The sequence below is a fragment of the Megalops cyprinoides genome, chromosome 17, assembly GCF_013368585.1.
Source record: "Megalops cyprinoides isolate fMegCyp1 chromosome 17, fMegCyp1.pri, whole genome shotgun sequence".
In the NCBI taxonomy this organism is placed as follows: domain Eukaryota; kingdom Metazoa; phylum Chordata; class Actinopteri; order Elopiformes; family Megalopidae; genus Megalops; species Megalops cyprinoides.
Window position 1 is genome coordinate 10805770 of NC_050599.1, and position 15490 is coordinate 10821259.

Genomic DNA, 15490 nt, shown 5'->3' on the forward strand with positions numbered 1-15490 from the left:
GTATTCTAACTTATTACATAGGTGATCATTTTGGTTGCTTTTAGTGGCAAATTCAAACAGTAATGTGTACTTGTATAAGCCATTTTGAAATAAATATAACTTATCAACCAACAAATGAAGGTGCCATTTCCACTTCTTAAAAAATGAAGACCTTAAAAAAAACAGCTATCAGCTCTGACAGGGGTTGGCATTCGTGCTGACAAGGCAATATATATACTGTATATATAGATATAACACTGATGGAATCTGTTGACCTCACAATTTACACTAACAGACTTTACTTGACAGACACAGCCTGCGCTACTACACTAACTACTACACTCAACCACGTAGTATTTACTAATTTCTTTCCATTTGCATCCCAAGTCAGTCTTGCATAACACCCCAAATCAACCCCTCACGATACATTGGTAACAAATATTTTCAACACAAAGAACTGTTCAGCAAATCCACAAATTATATACAGTAATTAGCTTAAGAAATGTTCATGTATAAATAAAACATATATACCAGTATAAGGATGAGATGTTATTTTCTTTTGTTTTTCACATTACCTGTGTAAAAGTATTGTCAAAATCTAATGGGAAAGAAATCAACTTTCTTGAAAAGTATTGCACAACGAAACCATCAACGCTAGGAAATGAAAAGTACACATAAAAAGAACAGAATGGTGCACATTCTACATTCTTTTCTTCAAAAGCTACATCAAACCCACCCATTTGCCCAGATTTTTGCTTCCTTCTTTGATGAGACATCTTTTCTTTTTACAAAAGCAAAATTCAGGTTTGCTGACTTACCTCCCGAAAGGAGGAGAAAAAAAAAAACAAAACAAAAGAACAAAAACACTTTCAGCTCAAGAAAAATCAAATAAGGGTGTCATTGACTGCTATGCAATCAACTCATCTGAAATAGGACTTTTTACCAACCAATCTGCACTGCTGTGCGTGTGACTGTGTGCATGTGTGCGGATCTTTAGATAATTGAGATCGAGCATTTACACAATCAGAACCTTTCAGGTCAGAAGGGCAGGGCAGGCTGGCCTATTCCACCACCGGGGGAAGTACACCATAAAAAGGCATGCTCCTCTTGATGCTTCCTTCTTCAGTAAAATTCTCTAATTTTCTCTTACACACCAAAACATTGCATTCTGACATCTTAAACCAGGACACACACGCACACACACACATACACACAAAGGTACACATCTACAGGTAGAAGCAAATGGAAATGGTAATCAAAAACAAAAATAAACCTGCCCATGTTTTAGGCCGCTGATGGTCAACACACTTTATGCCACTTTTACACATGACTGTATGACTACTTACAGGTCCATGAGCTCAACATTATAAACAAGAGGAGCCACAGTTATAAACAGCGGAACTTTCGCAAAACCACAATGATTCCAGCCTTTGGCGCACAACTTTGGAATTACAGAAATGGCTTGATGCTTTTTTCCCCACTCAGATTTCACGATTTTAAGTGGCACTGATGAATGGATTCCAAGAGACAGGGAAAAAAAAAACAGTCTCAGCAAAATGGACAATTCAAAAATATCTCTCTTCTGTCACACTGATTTGTGGCCACTGACCAAACAGTGAGCATGAGCACTGTGTGCTGAGCAATGATCATAGATCACTGTTATCTGCCAGTGGTTTTGAAAGTCCATTGCTTGTCAGCATGGATGGGTTTTTCACGTTTATCTGATTGGGAGAGTGAGGATCTGGCCTCATAGTGACATTCAAATGAGTTCAAATTTTGCAACATATGAAGGGTTAAAAGAGGCCTCATCCGTGATACTAGCTCTATGAGCAAGTTCAAATCAAGTTTCCCAAGCACTCTGGTGTGTACCAATTCAAAGATCTGCAGCTCAAAAGGTAACTTGAACATCCTTCATCTTTCGACAGCTAAAGGTATGTTTGTTATTAACAGTGATGTACTCTGGAATACTACTTAGTATGATAATGTATTATGATGTCACAACATTCCCCAACTCTGACATACCATCAAGTACGAAAACACTATTTGTCTACCTCATGCACTTGATCGCTTTACAATGACTGAATGATATGTAACAAATATTTACATGATTAAAAAAGTATGAAATGGCATAGGTGAAATATACAAAAATATTTCCTGTACCTTGCTTACATGTCACTTGGGGGGTTCAAGTTGGATACCCCAAAATGATCACTTCACAGAAGTGACAGGAGGTGAAAATCACTTCATACCGGAATATCGTTCACTACTAAAACTCTCACCATTTTTTTTTCATTAAAGAGACCCCACAGTCAGTGTTAGGCTATTGCCCGAAACATCCAAATTACTACAACTACTTTCATCTCTACATCCCCACCTCTATATTGTACATTTTAAAAGGATGGGTTCTAAATTTAACCTCCTGTCTCCCAAACAAAATAAACATCTTCAAATCTATGTAAACAAGGTACTAAGATTGCTTAATGCTACATAAATATAAACAACAATTATAATAATAATAATAATAATAATAATAATGACCAAATAATATATACATATAAATAGATCTCATTAACACAAAAACTGTGAAACAGGAGCGTTGTTATACGATACGCTGAACTATTGATCCAGATGAATTCTTTCAACTCAGTCCATCCAAAAAAGAATTTCAAAGCTAACTGGACCAAGGGCTATCGCTGAGCTTATTTTTAGCATTTCAACCTACCACTCCTGTGAACTTCAGAATCAAAACAGACAGGCCTACCTTCTTGTTTAGTTCTGAAAATGCAAAGCACAAAATATTTGTTCTGTAGCCATCTTTAGTACTTGCGCAAAGCACTAAATCAAGGTACTAACAAATCAAAACTTATGACTGACCCAAAAATACTTTAAAACGCATACCATTTTTTTCAGTTCAAAATGTGTAATATCTATAATAAAGCCAAAAAAATGGTAAAGTAATCACACTTTCACATAAATTCATACAGCTATTGACTTCAGTGCTCAGTAGCTGTAAGGTCTGCAAATGAGCGATTCATTTTTCCAGATAGAGTTTTCAAGTATTACTGTTGTGTTTAAAAACTGGACTGAAAAAACTCCAATGTAACAGTATTAATAGGAAACAATAAAATTATATAAGGCAGTCTGTAAAGTGGACAGTCTGTTTCCACTAGCTTCTGTAAGCTAGAGCAGCATATATTTGCAGAACGACCACAGAAAGCTAAGCCCATGTCCCCACAGGTGACCGCCCGCTTTGTCCGTCACCATCTATGATCCTCACACTATGCAAACAGCACCCTCTTATGGCAGCGTCGGGCATTGCAGCTCCACTTGTGTCGGCTTTTCTCTTGTCACAATGCACAAGGAAGGAAAAAAATAACTGTGTCGGTCCTGACATGTCACCGATGACAGGTATGCGCTAAGGTGCCGAGCAGCTGCTCACTTGAGCCGTTGAGTGACGTTGGCAAGGGCTACAGCAAAGGCCTGCACAGCCGAAAACGGGTACTGAAAGTCCAGGATGTAGGCATTGCCATCGATCCTGCCAAACTGCATCACCTGTGAATCGGGACAAGCAAAAAAAAAAAAAAAAAAAACAGTGAATCTTCCTAAAGTCAGTGAATACATATTTCAGACCGTAAATCAAAAACAATGCGTCAACTGGGAGCTACTAGTACTTGCACATGCATAATGCAAATACCTGAAGTGTTCCCTACAATGTGTACCTGAGCAGAAATTACACACTGAAATTACTAAGAACTGTGTTTAAACTAACAGAATTGTGGTGAGATGTAAATTTTCACGTCAGACAAAAAGACAAGTAATTAGGATTTGTTTAGTACTTTTGGAGAAAAGTACATCGTTTTTAAATGGTTTTAAAGGTGTGAAGAGTGCACTCTGCGGGCATTCCCCTCTGACAGAGGCCTACCTGTCTGCCCTCCAGCTCAATCTGGAAGTTCTTGGCCGACTCCTGTGTGACCCTTCCTCCAAAGTCCAGCTGGTAGACCTGGGTGGCCTCGTTCCACAGCGGCTGCTTGTTGGCCATGACGTAGACGAAGCCTTGGCTGCCCAGGCCTCGGTCCTCCTTCTCGTTGGCCTTGCGGCACTTGAACTCTTCCAGCTCGCTGGCTGCCCGCAGGTTGCGCTTGCTCTTCCAGCCCTTCTTGCTGCTCTGGCTCTGGTTCATGAGCTCATCGCCGCTGATGAAGAGCTCCGGCTCGCTCTCCGAGCTGTCCTGAAACTCGTTGGTCTTGTTGAGCTTCTTGGCCTTGAGCTGCTCCTTCTGGCTCTTGGGCTTCTTCTTCTCCCGGCCCAGCCTGGGGCTGGAGATGAGGGAGTTGAAGTCGCTGAGGGCGCGGCCCTCCTTCTTCACCTTCCCCTCGGTGATGGCCGGCACGTTGGCCTCCTCCGCCCGGCTGTCCAGCCTCTTGCGGTTCTTCTTGCTGAACTTGTCGGCCCTCTGCGGGATGGGGCTCTCATTCAGGGAGAGCACCTCCTGGAAGTTCTCGCCAGCCTCGGCCATGGCCTCCGGGGAGCCCATGTGGTTCTGAAGCTCGGCGGCAGGAGGAGGCGGGGGGGAAAGGACGGGCTTCTCCACCACCAGGTGGGACTTGGAGGGGAGGGTCCCTGAGGGGTTCTGCATGGGCGGGCAGGGGTTGTAGGTGTTCCAGGGGTGCAGGGCTATCGGGGGCAGCTGGAGGCCAGCGCAGGCGCTCGCCCCCGGGTACATGGGCGGCAGCGGACAGCAGGCCAGGTTGGCGAGGTTAGGCGGGTAGCCGGGCGGTAGCACGATGGCAGGCTCCTGCTGGGTGAAAGGGACCGGAGCCACGACTTCTTTAGGGGAACAGGGCTGCGGAGGCGGCTGCATGGCCTGGAGCTGGGGCCCGCTGTAGCCCGCCCCCGGGGGAAAGGGCAGGGAGATCTGGTAGCCAGCCTGGAAGGTGGCCGCGCTGGGGCTGGTGGGGGATTTCGGGGAGAGGACAAAGGGCAGCCGGGACACGTCTAAGTGCTGAGCGGGGTTAAGGATGAGCGGGGGCGGCTTGTGGGGCCCCGGCGGGGCCGCCAGCGTAGTCCGTTCCTGAGGGACCCAGATCTCCTCCGTGGAGGCGGGATCCCACTGGTAAGGAGGCGGGCGCTTGACCGTCAGGCCCACGTCTCCCAGGGTCAGGTGGCGGATGGACTTCTCCAGCTGGCACTGCTGGCTCAGCGCCTCGTCCTCGGTGAAGGCGGAGTTCACGTAGTCCGTCCTGTCCCTGCTGCTGTCCAGAGAGCTCAGCAGGTTGTAGGAGGACTGGGAGGCCAGGGGCGAGGTGCTGTTGGAGTGAACGATGACGGTGCTGTGCTGGGCGCCGTTCCCCGGCGGGAAGTCTTGCCGGATGATGGTCCCCCCTGCGATGCCGTTGCTGTTGCTGCCACTGCTAGCGCCCGCTCCCCCAGCGCTGGCGCTGGTGCTGCTGCTGTTATTACTGCACTGACTGCAAGTGTACAGAGCAGTGGACACTCTCTGCTGGTAGGAGGCTGCTAGTGCACTACTGACTTTGGACTTGGTTGGCAGAGTTCTTTGAGAATCCATCATCTGAGAGACCTTCAGGGCCGCCTCTCTGCTGTTGCGGCGCAGGGTGGCGTGAATCAGAGTGCTGTCCAATCGCTGACTGGCGTTGCGCCCGGCGTTGGTCTGATTGGCCGGGTCGGGATAGGGGGGCGGGTCCCCGCTGGGTATGGAGTACCGCGGCACGGTGAGGCGGTTGAGGGTGGCGGAGCTGTAGGGGAGCTGCACCTTCTTGCTCTCGGAGGAGGTGACCCTGAGCGTGGCGGAGCTGCCGGGGCCCTGGAGCGTGTACACGTTCTGGTTGCAGACGAGCCGCGTGCGCGGGCGGCACACCTCCTCCACGTTCCCGCTGCTGTCGAACGTGGTGATCCGCTCGTAGCCCAGCGGGGTCTGGTACTGGGGCGCCGGCGGGTACAGGGAGAACTCGCTCTTCTTCAGGCAGAGGTCCACCGGCGGCGCCGCGGGGTTGCTGCCGCCAGCGGCGCCCGCCGAGGCCGCGGAGGCTGCCGCCACCGCCGCTGCCACGGTGCCCGGGTACGGCGGAGGGGGGTTCATCTTGCTGATCTCCAGCGGGGCGCTGAAGACCACGGCGTCGCCCTCCGCAAGCTGCGGGGCCGAGCGGGTGGGCTTGATCTTCAACAGGTGCTCGTGCTCCCCGCGCTCTGACACGTGCTCGCCCGGGGCGTGCGGCAACTGCAGCGTCCCCTGGAGCTGATGCATGGTGCCCGACAGCTGACCGGAAGGCAGGGGAGGGGGAGGGAGCTGAATCGGGTGCTGCTGCTGCTGCTGCTGGAGCTGCTGCAGCTGCTGCTGATGCTGCTGCAACTGCTGCTGATGCTGCTGCATCTGCTGCTGATGCTGCTCTCGTATCTGCTGCTGCTGCTGCTGCATCTGTTGAATCTGCTGCTGAATTTGCTGCTGCTGCTGTTGAATTTGCTGATGCTGCTGCTGCATCTGCTGATGCTGCTGCTGCATTTGCTGATGCTGCTGCTGCATCTGCTGATGCTGCTGCATTTGCTGATGCTGCTGCATTTGCTGATGCTGCTGCTGATATTGTTGATGCTGCTGTTGAATTTGCTGCTGCTGCTGCTGCAGTTGGTGTTGCTGAAGCTGCTGCTGATGTTGCTGCAGTTGGCTTTGTTGAAGTTGCTGTTGATGCTGCTGCTGATGTTGCTGGAGTTGCTGTTGGTGTTGCTGCTGCGGATGCTGCTGCTGCTGTTGGTGGTGATGCTGCGGATGTTGTGGGAGTTGCTGCTGATGTTGCTGCTGCGGATGCTGCTGCTGCTGTTGGTGGTGATGCTGCGGTTGCGGCTGTTGGTGCTGATGCTGTTGGTGCTGCTGCTGCTGCTGGTGATGGGGGGGCGGAGGCCCGACTAGCAGGCGCCCCATCTCCAGGCCCCCGAAGATCACCTGTCCCGGATTGGAGTAGCGGGAGGGCACCGTGTACTGCGCCGTCATGACCGTGTCCTGATTGTGGTCAGAGACACCGGCCACAGCGGCCGCGGAGGCGGTGGCCGTGGGATTGGTCAGGACATCGAGCTGGACGTTCTGATTGGCCAGCAGGGACTGGACCAGCCCGATGCTCTGAGTGGGAGACATGGCTTGAGCGGGGCTGTGGATGGGGGCGATGGGGATGTTGACCGTGCAGGGTGGGTTGTCATCAGCCACTCCAGAGGGTCCTGTTACTGAGAATACAAAGCCAACATCAAGCGTTAGAACAGTGCACTTTCACATTATCGTCAGACTCAATCTGTCTAAATTTCAATGCATTTATGAACAGTTACAAGCCAACCATCCACAGAGTTGTTTAAAGGTTTCTCAGCACCACCTTCTGCATGCACACCAATTATGCTGTTGAAGCAAACTAGTATCTCCAACATTAAACATTTTTTTCCATATTTCTGATAGGGGTAAACTACTTAAAAGTTCAACTCTACAAGGTTTCCTGGATGACATGGAAAATCAGATATGAGGATCAATTCTGCTTCAGTTCAATTTCATCAACACTTCAGTGCAATCATATATTCCATCTATTATGAAATGTAAAAAGAATTTTGGTGCTACATACCTGGCAAGTCATCCTCATCCTCACTGAAGACATTGGGGTTGAAAACGGGCAGATTTATGTAGTCCATAGAAATCTTCCGTACTTCCGGTAAGTATATCGTCATCTGCCGAGGTTGGAGGTGGAGCAAACTTGTCTTGTAGATAACTGAAAGAAAAAGAAACATTTTATACATAACTGAAAGGGAAGTAAACTTCTCGTATAGACAAGAGGAAAACAGATGCTTGTTTTACAACATAGATTCTGTCTCGGTAAATGTGTGATTTGATCTGAACTAAAAAGTTGATATAGTAAAGTTGGTATAGTTTTGTTTTAAAAGATTTGTTTTTAAAAATTAAAATCGGCTATTTTACCTGCACCAAGATTCGTCGGCAGAAAGGAGGCAAGTCCCACTATTTTAAACTTTGTCCCCCAAATATTAGATGTGACCTGAGCAAGGTAATTATGCTGCAAAATACAGAAAACAGGAGAGCATGTTAGCATATGTATTGTAAGTCAAAAGACCAAGGCTTTCACACGTGTGAACGTGACAAAGTAAGTGCAATTCAAATTAAAAATAGTAAACCAGAGGAACAACTTGAAGGAAGGTGTTAAACAGAAGGAGGGTCAAAGGTCAGACCCCATCACTCAGTCATACAGACAGAGACGATACCTGAGTGATGTCATCTAGAGGAAACTCTCTGCGAGTCAGACTAGGGGAGCCGATGGAAGGCTTCCGGATAGGTAACCGCGGCGACCTGGATATTTCCTGTGTGGCCCGGGAAAGCTTAGGGGATTTTCTTGGGTCAATATTGATCCTGTTGGTAAAGGGACACACTAAGTCTCTACAGAGAAGGTAATGAATACAAATTGAAATCAGTTGGTACAGGCATGCATTGTATGTACAACATTTGCATTTTCTAAAGAAAGTCTACATTTTCACATACTAGATTAGTCATATTAATCTTAAATTAAACCATTTACTAACTAAATTAATAAAAAATAACCAAGAATCAAAGTTTGCACAAAAAGCTGACACAGTCCTAGCGAATACCTGGGAAGTTTAGGTGACTTGCTTCCTCTTGATATCTTTGGCGATTTCTTTCCCACCCAGTCGTCGCTCAGCTCGATGTCGCTGGAGTCTGAGCAGTTACAGCTGTCAATCATTGAGGATATCAAGCTGTTTCCATAAACCTCATCTGAAAGCACAGAGAGAGTAAGATGAGCGGGTGCAGGATGCACTTCAACACTCATGCCGCGATTCCCAAAGCCAACAGCAGAGGGTAGTGTTCCTTCTTCTAAAGCTGGGGAACATACACTCAGACTTCACCAATTTTATTTACATAGTACTCAGCCACAGTCAATTTTTCACTTATATTTCAAGTTTGTCAATTTGCTGTCAAATTTGAAACCTGTTAATCACTTAAGTGCTGGACACATTTGCTCTGCTGATTCTCTATTGGACAGCCAAGCAGGAAAGAACGTCAGTTCCTGCAATTCAGCAAAGTGAAGGAAAACTGACTTTTTCAGTAATTCATACGACTGCAACAACCCCGTCCCATATATTATGAGAGACCTCTGGATAATAAAAGCTGTGTTAAAATGTAAACGTGAGAACAGCAGCATCTCCCAAGTGCAGAGTGCAGGCTCCGAACATGCATTTAAGCTGCATGAAGTGCGTCCATTATCAGGGAGAATTCATTTAGCATTCTGCAGAGTAGTGGTTCTCGACCCATTTATCTAAGTGGGCCGCTGTTTGCTGTTGCACGCGAAGGTGCATCTCTTCAACTACGGAACAGCCTGTCTGTTCCTCCTCAAGCTCATTTATCTCCTCCGCAGCGGGTCAAAGTGGGCCGATGGGGAGACGACGCAGGCGGACAGGGAGTGAGATGATGACAGGGGGCAGCCAGGGTGATCTGTTCCTGAGGGACCCAGATCTACTCAGTGGCCTTAGGATCCTACTGATGAGGGGGGAACTGTTCTTATGTGTGCTACTATACTTCACACTGGCCAGATCAAACCTGGACCTTTTCTTAACATTTTTTTTTAAATAAGCTGCACTCTTTTAATGATGTTTTCAGTAAAGAAATATTTTTGCTATCCTTCTTAAAACTTCAAAAAAAAAAAAAAAAAACAAAAACAGGCAACGCAGCTTTCGTCAGGTGTACCTGCTTTGCCGTCGGTCTTGGGGTCCATGATGACGAACTCCGGGCGGAGCTTGCTGATGCGCCGGCCCTTGAGGATGGGCACCAGGCCGCCCAGGTACTCCAGGTAGAGCGTGTAGCAGGGCCCGCCCACTTCGGGGTTGTCCTCCGTGCGCTTCATGGTGCAGTGCAGCCGCTCGTTCCCTGCCGTGGGGTAGCTGACGAAGTCCCGCATGTTGTTGGGGTCAGGAATGGGGGGCTGGGGGCACAAGGTGCACAGGAGAGAGCGGCTGTTAGGGCTGTACACTGAAAGATGTGCTTGCCCTGCATGTCTTTTCTGCATCTGGGCAGATAATACACACAAAGCTTGAGTACAAAAAGCAGCAACAGCCGCATTAGTGTTTCTTACAATTATTACGCTAGTTCACACATGTACACTGTCTGTGTTTGTGTGTAGTGAGTGCTCTTTGAAAAGACATTTGACATGCTTACAGTGTGTATGTGTGTCTGTTTACATTATGCAGCCTAAAGGTCAAACTTTTCAGAAGTTTGAGATGAGTGATATATCGCTCTTTCATTAATATTAATGCTGTTACACAAACATAACCAAACATGCCATCTCTAAATCTGAATACCAGTGAAAATATTACAAAACTATCTCATTCACACTAGTAGCAGGATACAGGGGTGTTCTAACAAGCTATCATGCATGTAAATGACAAACTTGACTCTCAGCCAAATGTACATTTGGCGAAATGGCCCCAGTGCACCACAGTGAATTTCAATGCAGGGGCATCTGTGTGTGCAGATGGAGATGCCCTGGAAGGGCACCAGAACTAACTGGGCACCTGCCACACAGACAGGATGTGTGCAGGACCGTCCCCTCCCCTCCCCTCAGAGTTACAAATGTGCCTGTCACATGAGGGGGGGCTGTGATCGGTGATGATCGCATTACTGGAATTATCATCACTATTTGTCACAGTGAAAAGGGTAATGTATGTACTGTAAATGCTTTCATATCCACACATAGCAACTGATCCAACTACAGTTGCTTAATCACTCTTCAAACAAGTGAAGGAACAAATTTCCTACAAATGGCAAATGCTCATTATTAGCATTTATTAAAATATAATTACAAACACAGGCCTTCCAGACTATATTAGTGAGTCACATGTTTTGGTTGAATTTGTCATTTATTTATTGGGTGTCTAGTGTAGTCTTGAAGGTCCCAGAGTCTCTGACGCCATTACAGATCCTAGCAAGTTATTCTGTGCATTTATAACTTTCAGTGCGAGAAAGTTCTTTCTAGTGTCACTGTGATATTGACTTAATTTCCCCCTGACTGCGTTTACAGAACTTAAATGTGAAATGGTCTCCACAGCCTTATCAATCCCTTTTAGCATTTTTTTTTTTTTAAAAAACCTTCACTCTAGCATCCGCTTTCAATCAAGTGATGACGACAACGTTGCCATCAGCTGCCAGAGGTAACGCGACAGAAGTCACACGATCCATCTCGAGCCTGAAAATGGCGCTCTCCCCGCGCTGCGGAGCCCTCGAGCCTCGATGCTGGTACCTTGATGGTGGGCACGAAGGCGGTGGTGACGTAGGAGCAGAGACGGGAGGGGATGTTGAGCTTGCTGATGTCCTTCTCCTCCCGCAGGGCGCTGGCGATGCCCTGCTGACACAGCAGCTGCAGGCTGGCCACGCGGTGCTCCACACGCACCACGTACAGCGCCGGCCCGCAGGCCAGGAACAGCCGCGAGTCGCGGTGACCCCAGCAGATGGTGGTGATGGGCCGCTGAAAACAGAGCACGAGAGTCGGAGTCACGCTTTACGCCGGGGCGCAGCGGGACGGCGGTTCTGGACCCGCGATCAGAGGTATGCGGGATCGAATCCCGAGAGATGCTCTATCGTTAGATGCCACTTCTGAGAGTATGACCTTCAAAGCCATACTGGTTTCATAAGCCAATAGTTTGAGCATGCATTGCCATAGTGCTGTGTGAGGCAGAGTGTTTCCTGTGGAACAGTCACATCAGTGACTGTGCATCACTTCCTGACTCCTCTGACAGCTGCTACCCAGTCAAAACTGATCCAAACTCAACATTAAGTGAGTTCAAGAGGAGCTCAACGCTACAAGTTACTTCTTATTTGCTGTTGGCATCTACTGATGTATACTGTGAGACAGATAATAAAAAAAATTCCCTGCTTATTGCTTGCATGCAACTGAATCTGAAATGCAAGCTGGCAGGCCGCTCAGTGCTGAGCTTCTACAGATGACAATGTGACCACACCGTTCTAAGGGTGGAGCCAAACTACTTGCTTTATTTTTTGTTTGTATCACATTATATTTCAGACATCTTAATTTCATGGACTCATGGATTTTACAACAGGTTTTAAATATACAATGAAACGTGGCTTTAAATGAGGTAGAAAAAACAGGTAACAGAGGGAGAATTAAAGACAGAGTAAATAGACAGAGAAAGACAGAAACCTTAAAAGAAGAGTGAAGTCATACTTTAGTGGAGAGGAGAATGTTGTTTTGCAGGTGTGAGGTAGGTGAGCTCACCTGGGCAGGTGTCTCCAGTGTGTAGATGTGCTCTCCGTGGACGTTGTAGAACTTGACGAGGGCGTTCCTCATGAGGGACACGCAGGCTGGGTCCACAGGGAGGCCGTGTCTCTCCATGCCCGCCACCGCCATGAGGTCTCCCTGAGAACACCACTGCACCACCACGTCTGAGGAGAAGAGGTCCCGTCAGAGAGGGCAGCACGGGAGACACGTGCACGCACACACACAAACACACACAAAAAAACAAAAACACACACACACACACACACACACACACACACACACACACACACAGTAAGAGCACAGTACAAAGGGAGACACATGCTTAAACACACACACACACACACACACACACACACACACACACACACACACACACACACACATACACATACACATACACACACAGAGTAAGAGCGCAGTGGAAAGGGAGACATGCGAGCACGCACACACACACACACACACAAAGAGCACAGTACAGAGAGAAACACACACACACACACACACACACACACACACACACACAGTATGAGCACAGTACAGAGAGAAACACACATACATACATACACACACACACACACACACACACACACACACACACACACACACACACACACACACACACACACACAGAGTAGGAGTACAAAAACATGGGAGACACCCACACACAAACACAAGAGCACAGGAACAAGGGAGACACATAAAGACGGGGGAACACAACAAGGAGGGAAACACGCAGAGCGACGGTGCAGCACACGGGAACACCAACCCTCTGAGCGCTAAACGACACCATCAGGGACTACAGTGAGAAACAGCAGCAGCCACAGCAGAGCATACGTCATGGACAAGCCGAGACACCACGGCAAAGTGGCACACAACAAGGGCCACCGCCGCTCTCATCTCACAGAGCCATTTACGTCATAACTGTCTTTTGACCTCAGCTGGGCTGTGTATAAAAATACACGCAGGTACTGTCACTGTGCCTCACAATCCACCGGAATACCTAAACATAGCATTAAGTACAAACAAACCCTGCAGACAAAGGCTTGCTCAATATCTCAACTCACTCAAGTCAAAAATGTGTTTCTAAGTTGAAAGAACCACATTCAAGTCACAACTCTATGTGGGGCGGCAGCGTGATGCAGTGGTAAGGAGCAGGGCTCGTAACGGAAAGGCCGCTGTTCCGATTCTCTGCTGGGGCACTGCCATTGTACCCTTTTGGGTACTTACCCAAAATTGCTTCAATAAAATATCCAGCTGTATAAATAATGCAATATGTAAAAACCGTAGCCTGTGTAAGTCGCTCTGGATAGGTGTGTCCGCTAAACGACAATAATGTAATGTAATGTAACGTAACTTAAAATCTATAATTTTGTCTAGTGTGGTTGCTGGGACTCTTCCGTACCCCAGGACCTCATCTGAGACGGTGGCGCAGCCTTCAGCTGCACAGGGGGCTGAGACACAGCGACGTACAAGAAGGTGCACCTACCCTTGAGCCCTGAGCGGATGATGGCGGGGGAGAGGTCGTCGTAGTTGTTCATCAGGCTGATGTCCCCCGACGTGAAGCTGACCGTGAGCAGTGGCTTCAGGTTGTGCACTGCAATTGGATAGACAGTTGGACCATCTAGGAAACGAACGACCAGTTTGACCGCTCAATTGCAGCACTACGCCCACACCATGACACACTGGGTGGGGGGGGTTGCTTATCTGCGCCTCACATCCAACAAACATGACCTGTTGAGCTGTTCCGGAGTTTTGCTGAGTTCTCATAGCATGATGCTGCAGTACAACTGGATATATTAACAGCCATAGTCAAGGGCGTAGTTTTGGTCTCAACATTGGTAGGGACACAACAACCGAGGGGACATTGGAATTATGTAGTAAGACTTCACTCCAAAGATAATGTGAAGGAGTTCGCTCAAATATTGGTAGGGACATGTCCCTACCGTCCATATGCAAAATTACACCCTTGGCCATAGTACAGAGCAATCAATGCATGTTTTTAAAGCTCCAAAAAACCCACAGATTGTGAGGGTAGACTTCTCTTCATACAACTGATCAACAACAGTAGCTCCAATACACTTTGCATTATGGGTCACACTCAGTCCAGAAATTAGCCATCTTGTTCAAGACTTGTTCGAGTAAGTACACTTCATATCCATCTATCATAAACGAAGATCAAGTAAGAGACTGACTTTAACAGCATGTCTTATATGTGAAACGCAGTAGAACACCAAAGTTCTTTATCTCTGCAGGTTTGGTTGTTATTTATGAACATTTCCTATATCACATGCAGCAGGGCAGCCCACAAAGACAGCACTTGGCTGACCTCTAGTTAAACGCAGCCCCAACAGAGAGAAAACACTCTCGGTAGTCAGAGATCCACACCCTCCTTCTGTTTTTCTTCACTTAAGGGACAAGTGCCCTCAGTGAGTTAACAACACCCCACTCCAAGGACACTCCATGGAAACTGAACCAGGCCAAACAGAACACCCCAGGACTGCTAAAACTGCGCGAAGTTTGATGCTACCTCACTACCCCTCTATTTTAGCACCATCCACACTCGCAGCCAAAAAACTCCCGCCTATCTGCATCTGACCTTGGCTCCCTCTTGAGTCTGAAGAGGGCTGAGGGTCCACTTTGTCATGCTGTGTAATCTCGTGTTGGGACGGCAGTTTAGCATTACATCACTATGGACAAAGCCGGTTGCCTGAGACAAGGAGGGTACTTTCATTTTCCCCAGGACAGCAGAATCTTTTCAGGGGGTAATTGTGTTAATCAGTGAATTATAGCATAATTACGGCTGAGCTAAGGCAAGCAGTTCTGCGCTTTACAATGTGGAACGTTTAATATCAAACTGGGATTTTACGTGCTATCACCACCTCAACCGAAATGATTATAGCAATAAAACATCTATGAAGAGAAGAGACATTACATGCTCTGCTGGATGCCGTATTACAGATATAATATTGTAAAAGGGGAACACAATATGATTTCACAGGTAAGTATCGACCTGGAAAAGCACTGAAACCATTATGCACCGATTTCCCTCTAACTCTTATTCAACTCAAATATGTCTGCAACTCTTTCTGGTGACACTACCCAGATCTGTCATGAATACAGCTTCTCCCTTGCCTAGGTAGAGTTTGCAATCACTAGCATACCATTTACTAATTCTGAATAATTCTTTTGAATTCAAGTCCATGCCTCTCACA

The 15490-nt window shown here is 47.3% G+C and overlaps 1 protein-coding gene across 2 annotated transcripts in view; it reads right to left on the reverse strand.

Moving 5' to 3' along the window:
- Positions 1 to 3206: 3206 nt before the first annotated feature.
- Positions 3207 to 15490, reverse strand: part of tulp4a (TUB like protein 4a) — a 31666-nt gene continuing 19382 nt past the window's right edge. The window contains exons 5-14 of one of the 2 annotated variants that reach the window (XM_036550110.1): positions 13765 to 13872; positions 12276 to 12442; positions 11283 to 11507; positions 9734 to 9968; positions 8620 to 8764; positions 8239 to 8383; positions 7940 to 8033; positions 7590 to 7733; positions 3902 to 7206; positions 3207 to 3531 (exon numbers count right to left, since the gene is read on the reverse strand). In XM_036550110.1, coding sequence (XP_036406003.1) covers positions 3415 to 3531; positions 3902 to 7206; positions 7590 to 7733; positions 7940 to 8033; positions 8239 to 8383; positions 8620 to 8764; positions 9734 to 9968; positions 11283 to 11507; positions 12276 to 12442; positions 13765 to 13872 — 4685 coding nt within the window. In that variant the 3' untranslated portion in view covers positions 3207 to 3414. Of the gene's footprint in view, positions 3532 to 3901; positions 7207 to 7589; positions 7734 to 7939; positions 8034 to 8238; positions 8384 to 8619; positions 8765 to 9733; positions 9969 to 11282; positions 11508 to 12275; positions 12443 to 13764; positions 13900 to 15490 lie in introns of both variants that reach the window. The other variant, XM_036550111.1, reaches the window with a different exon arrangement.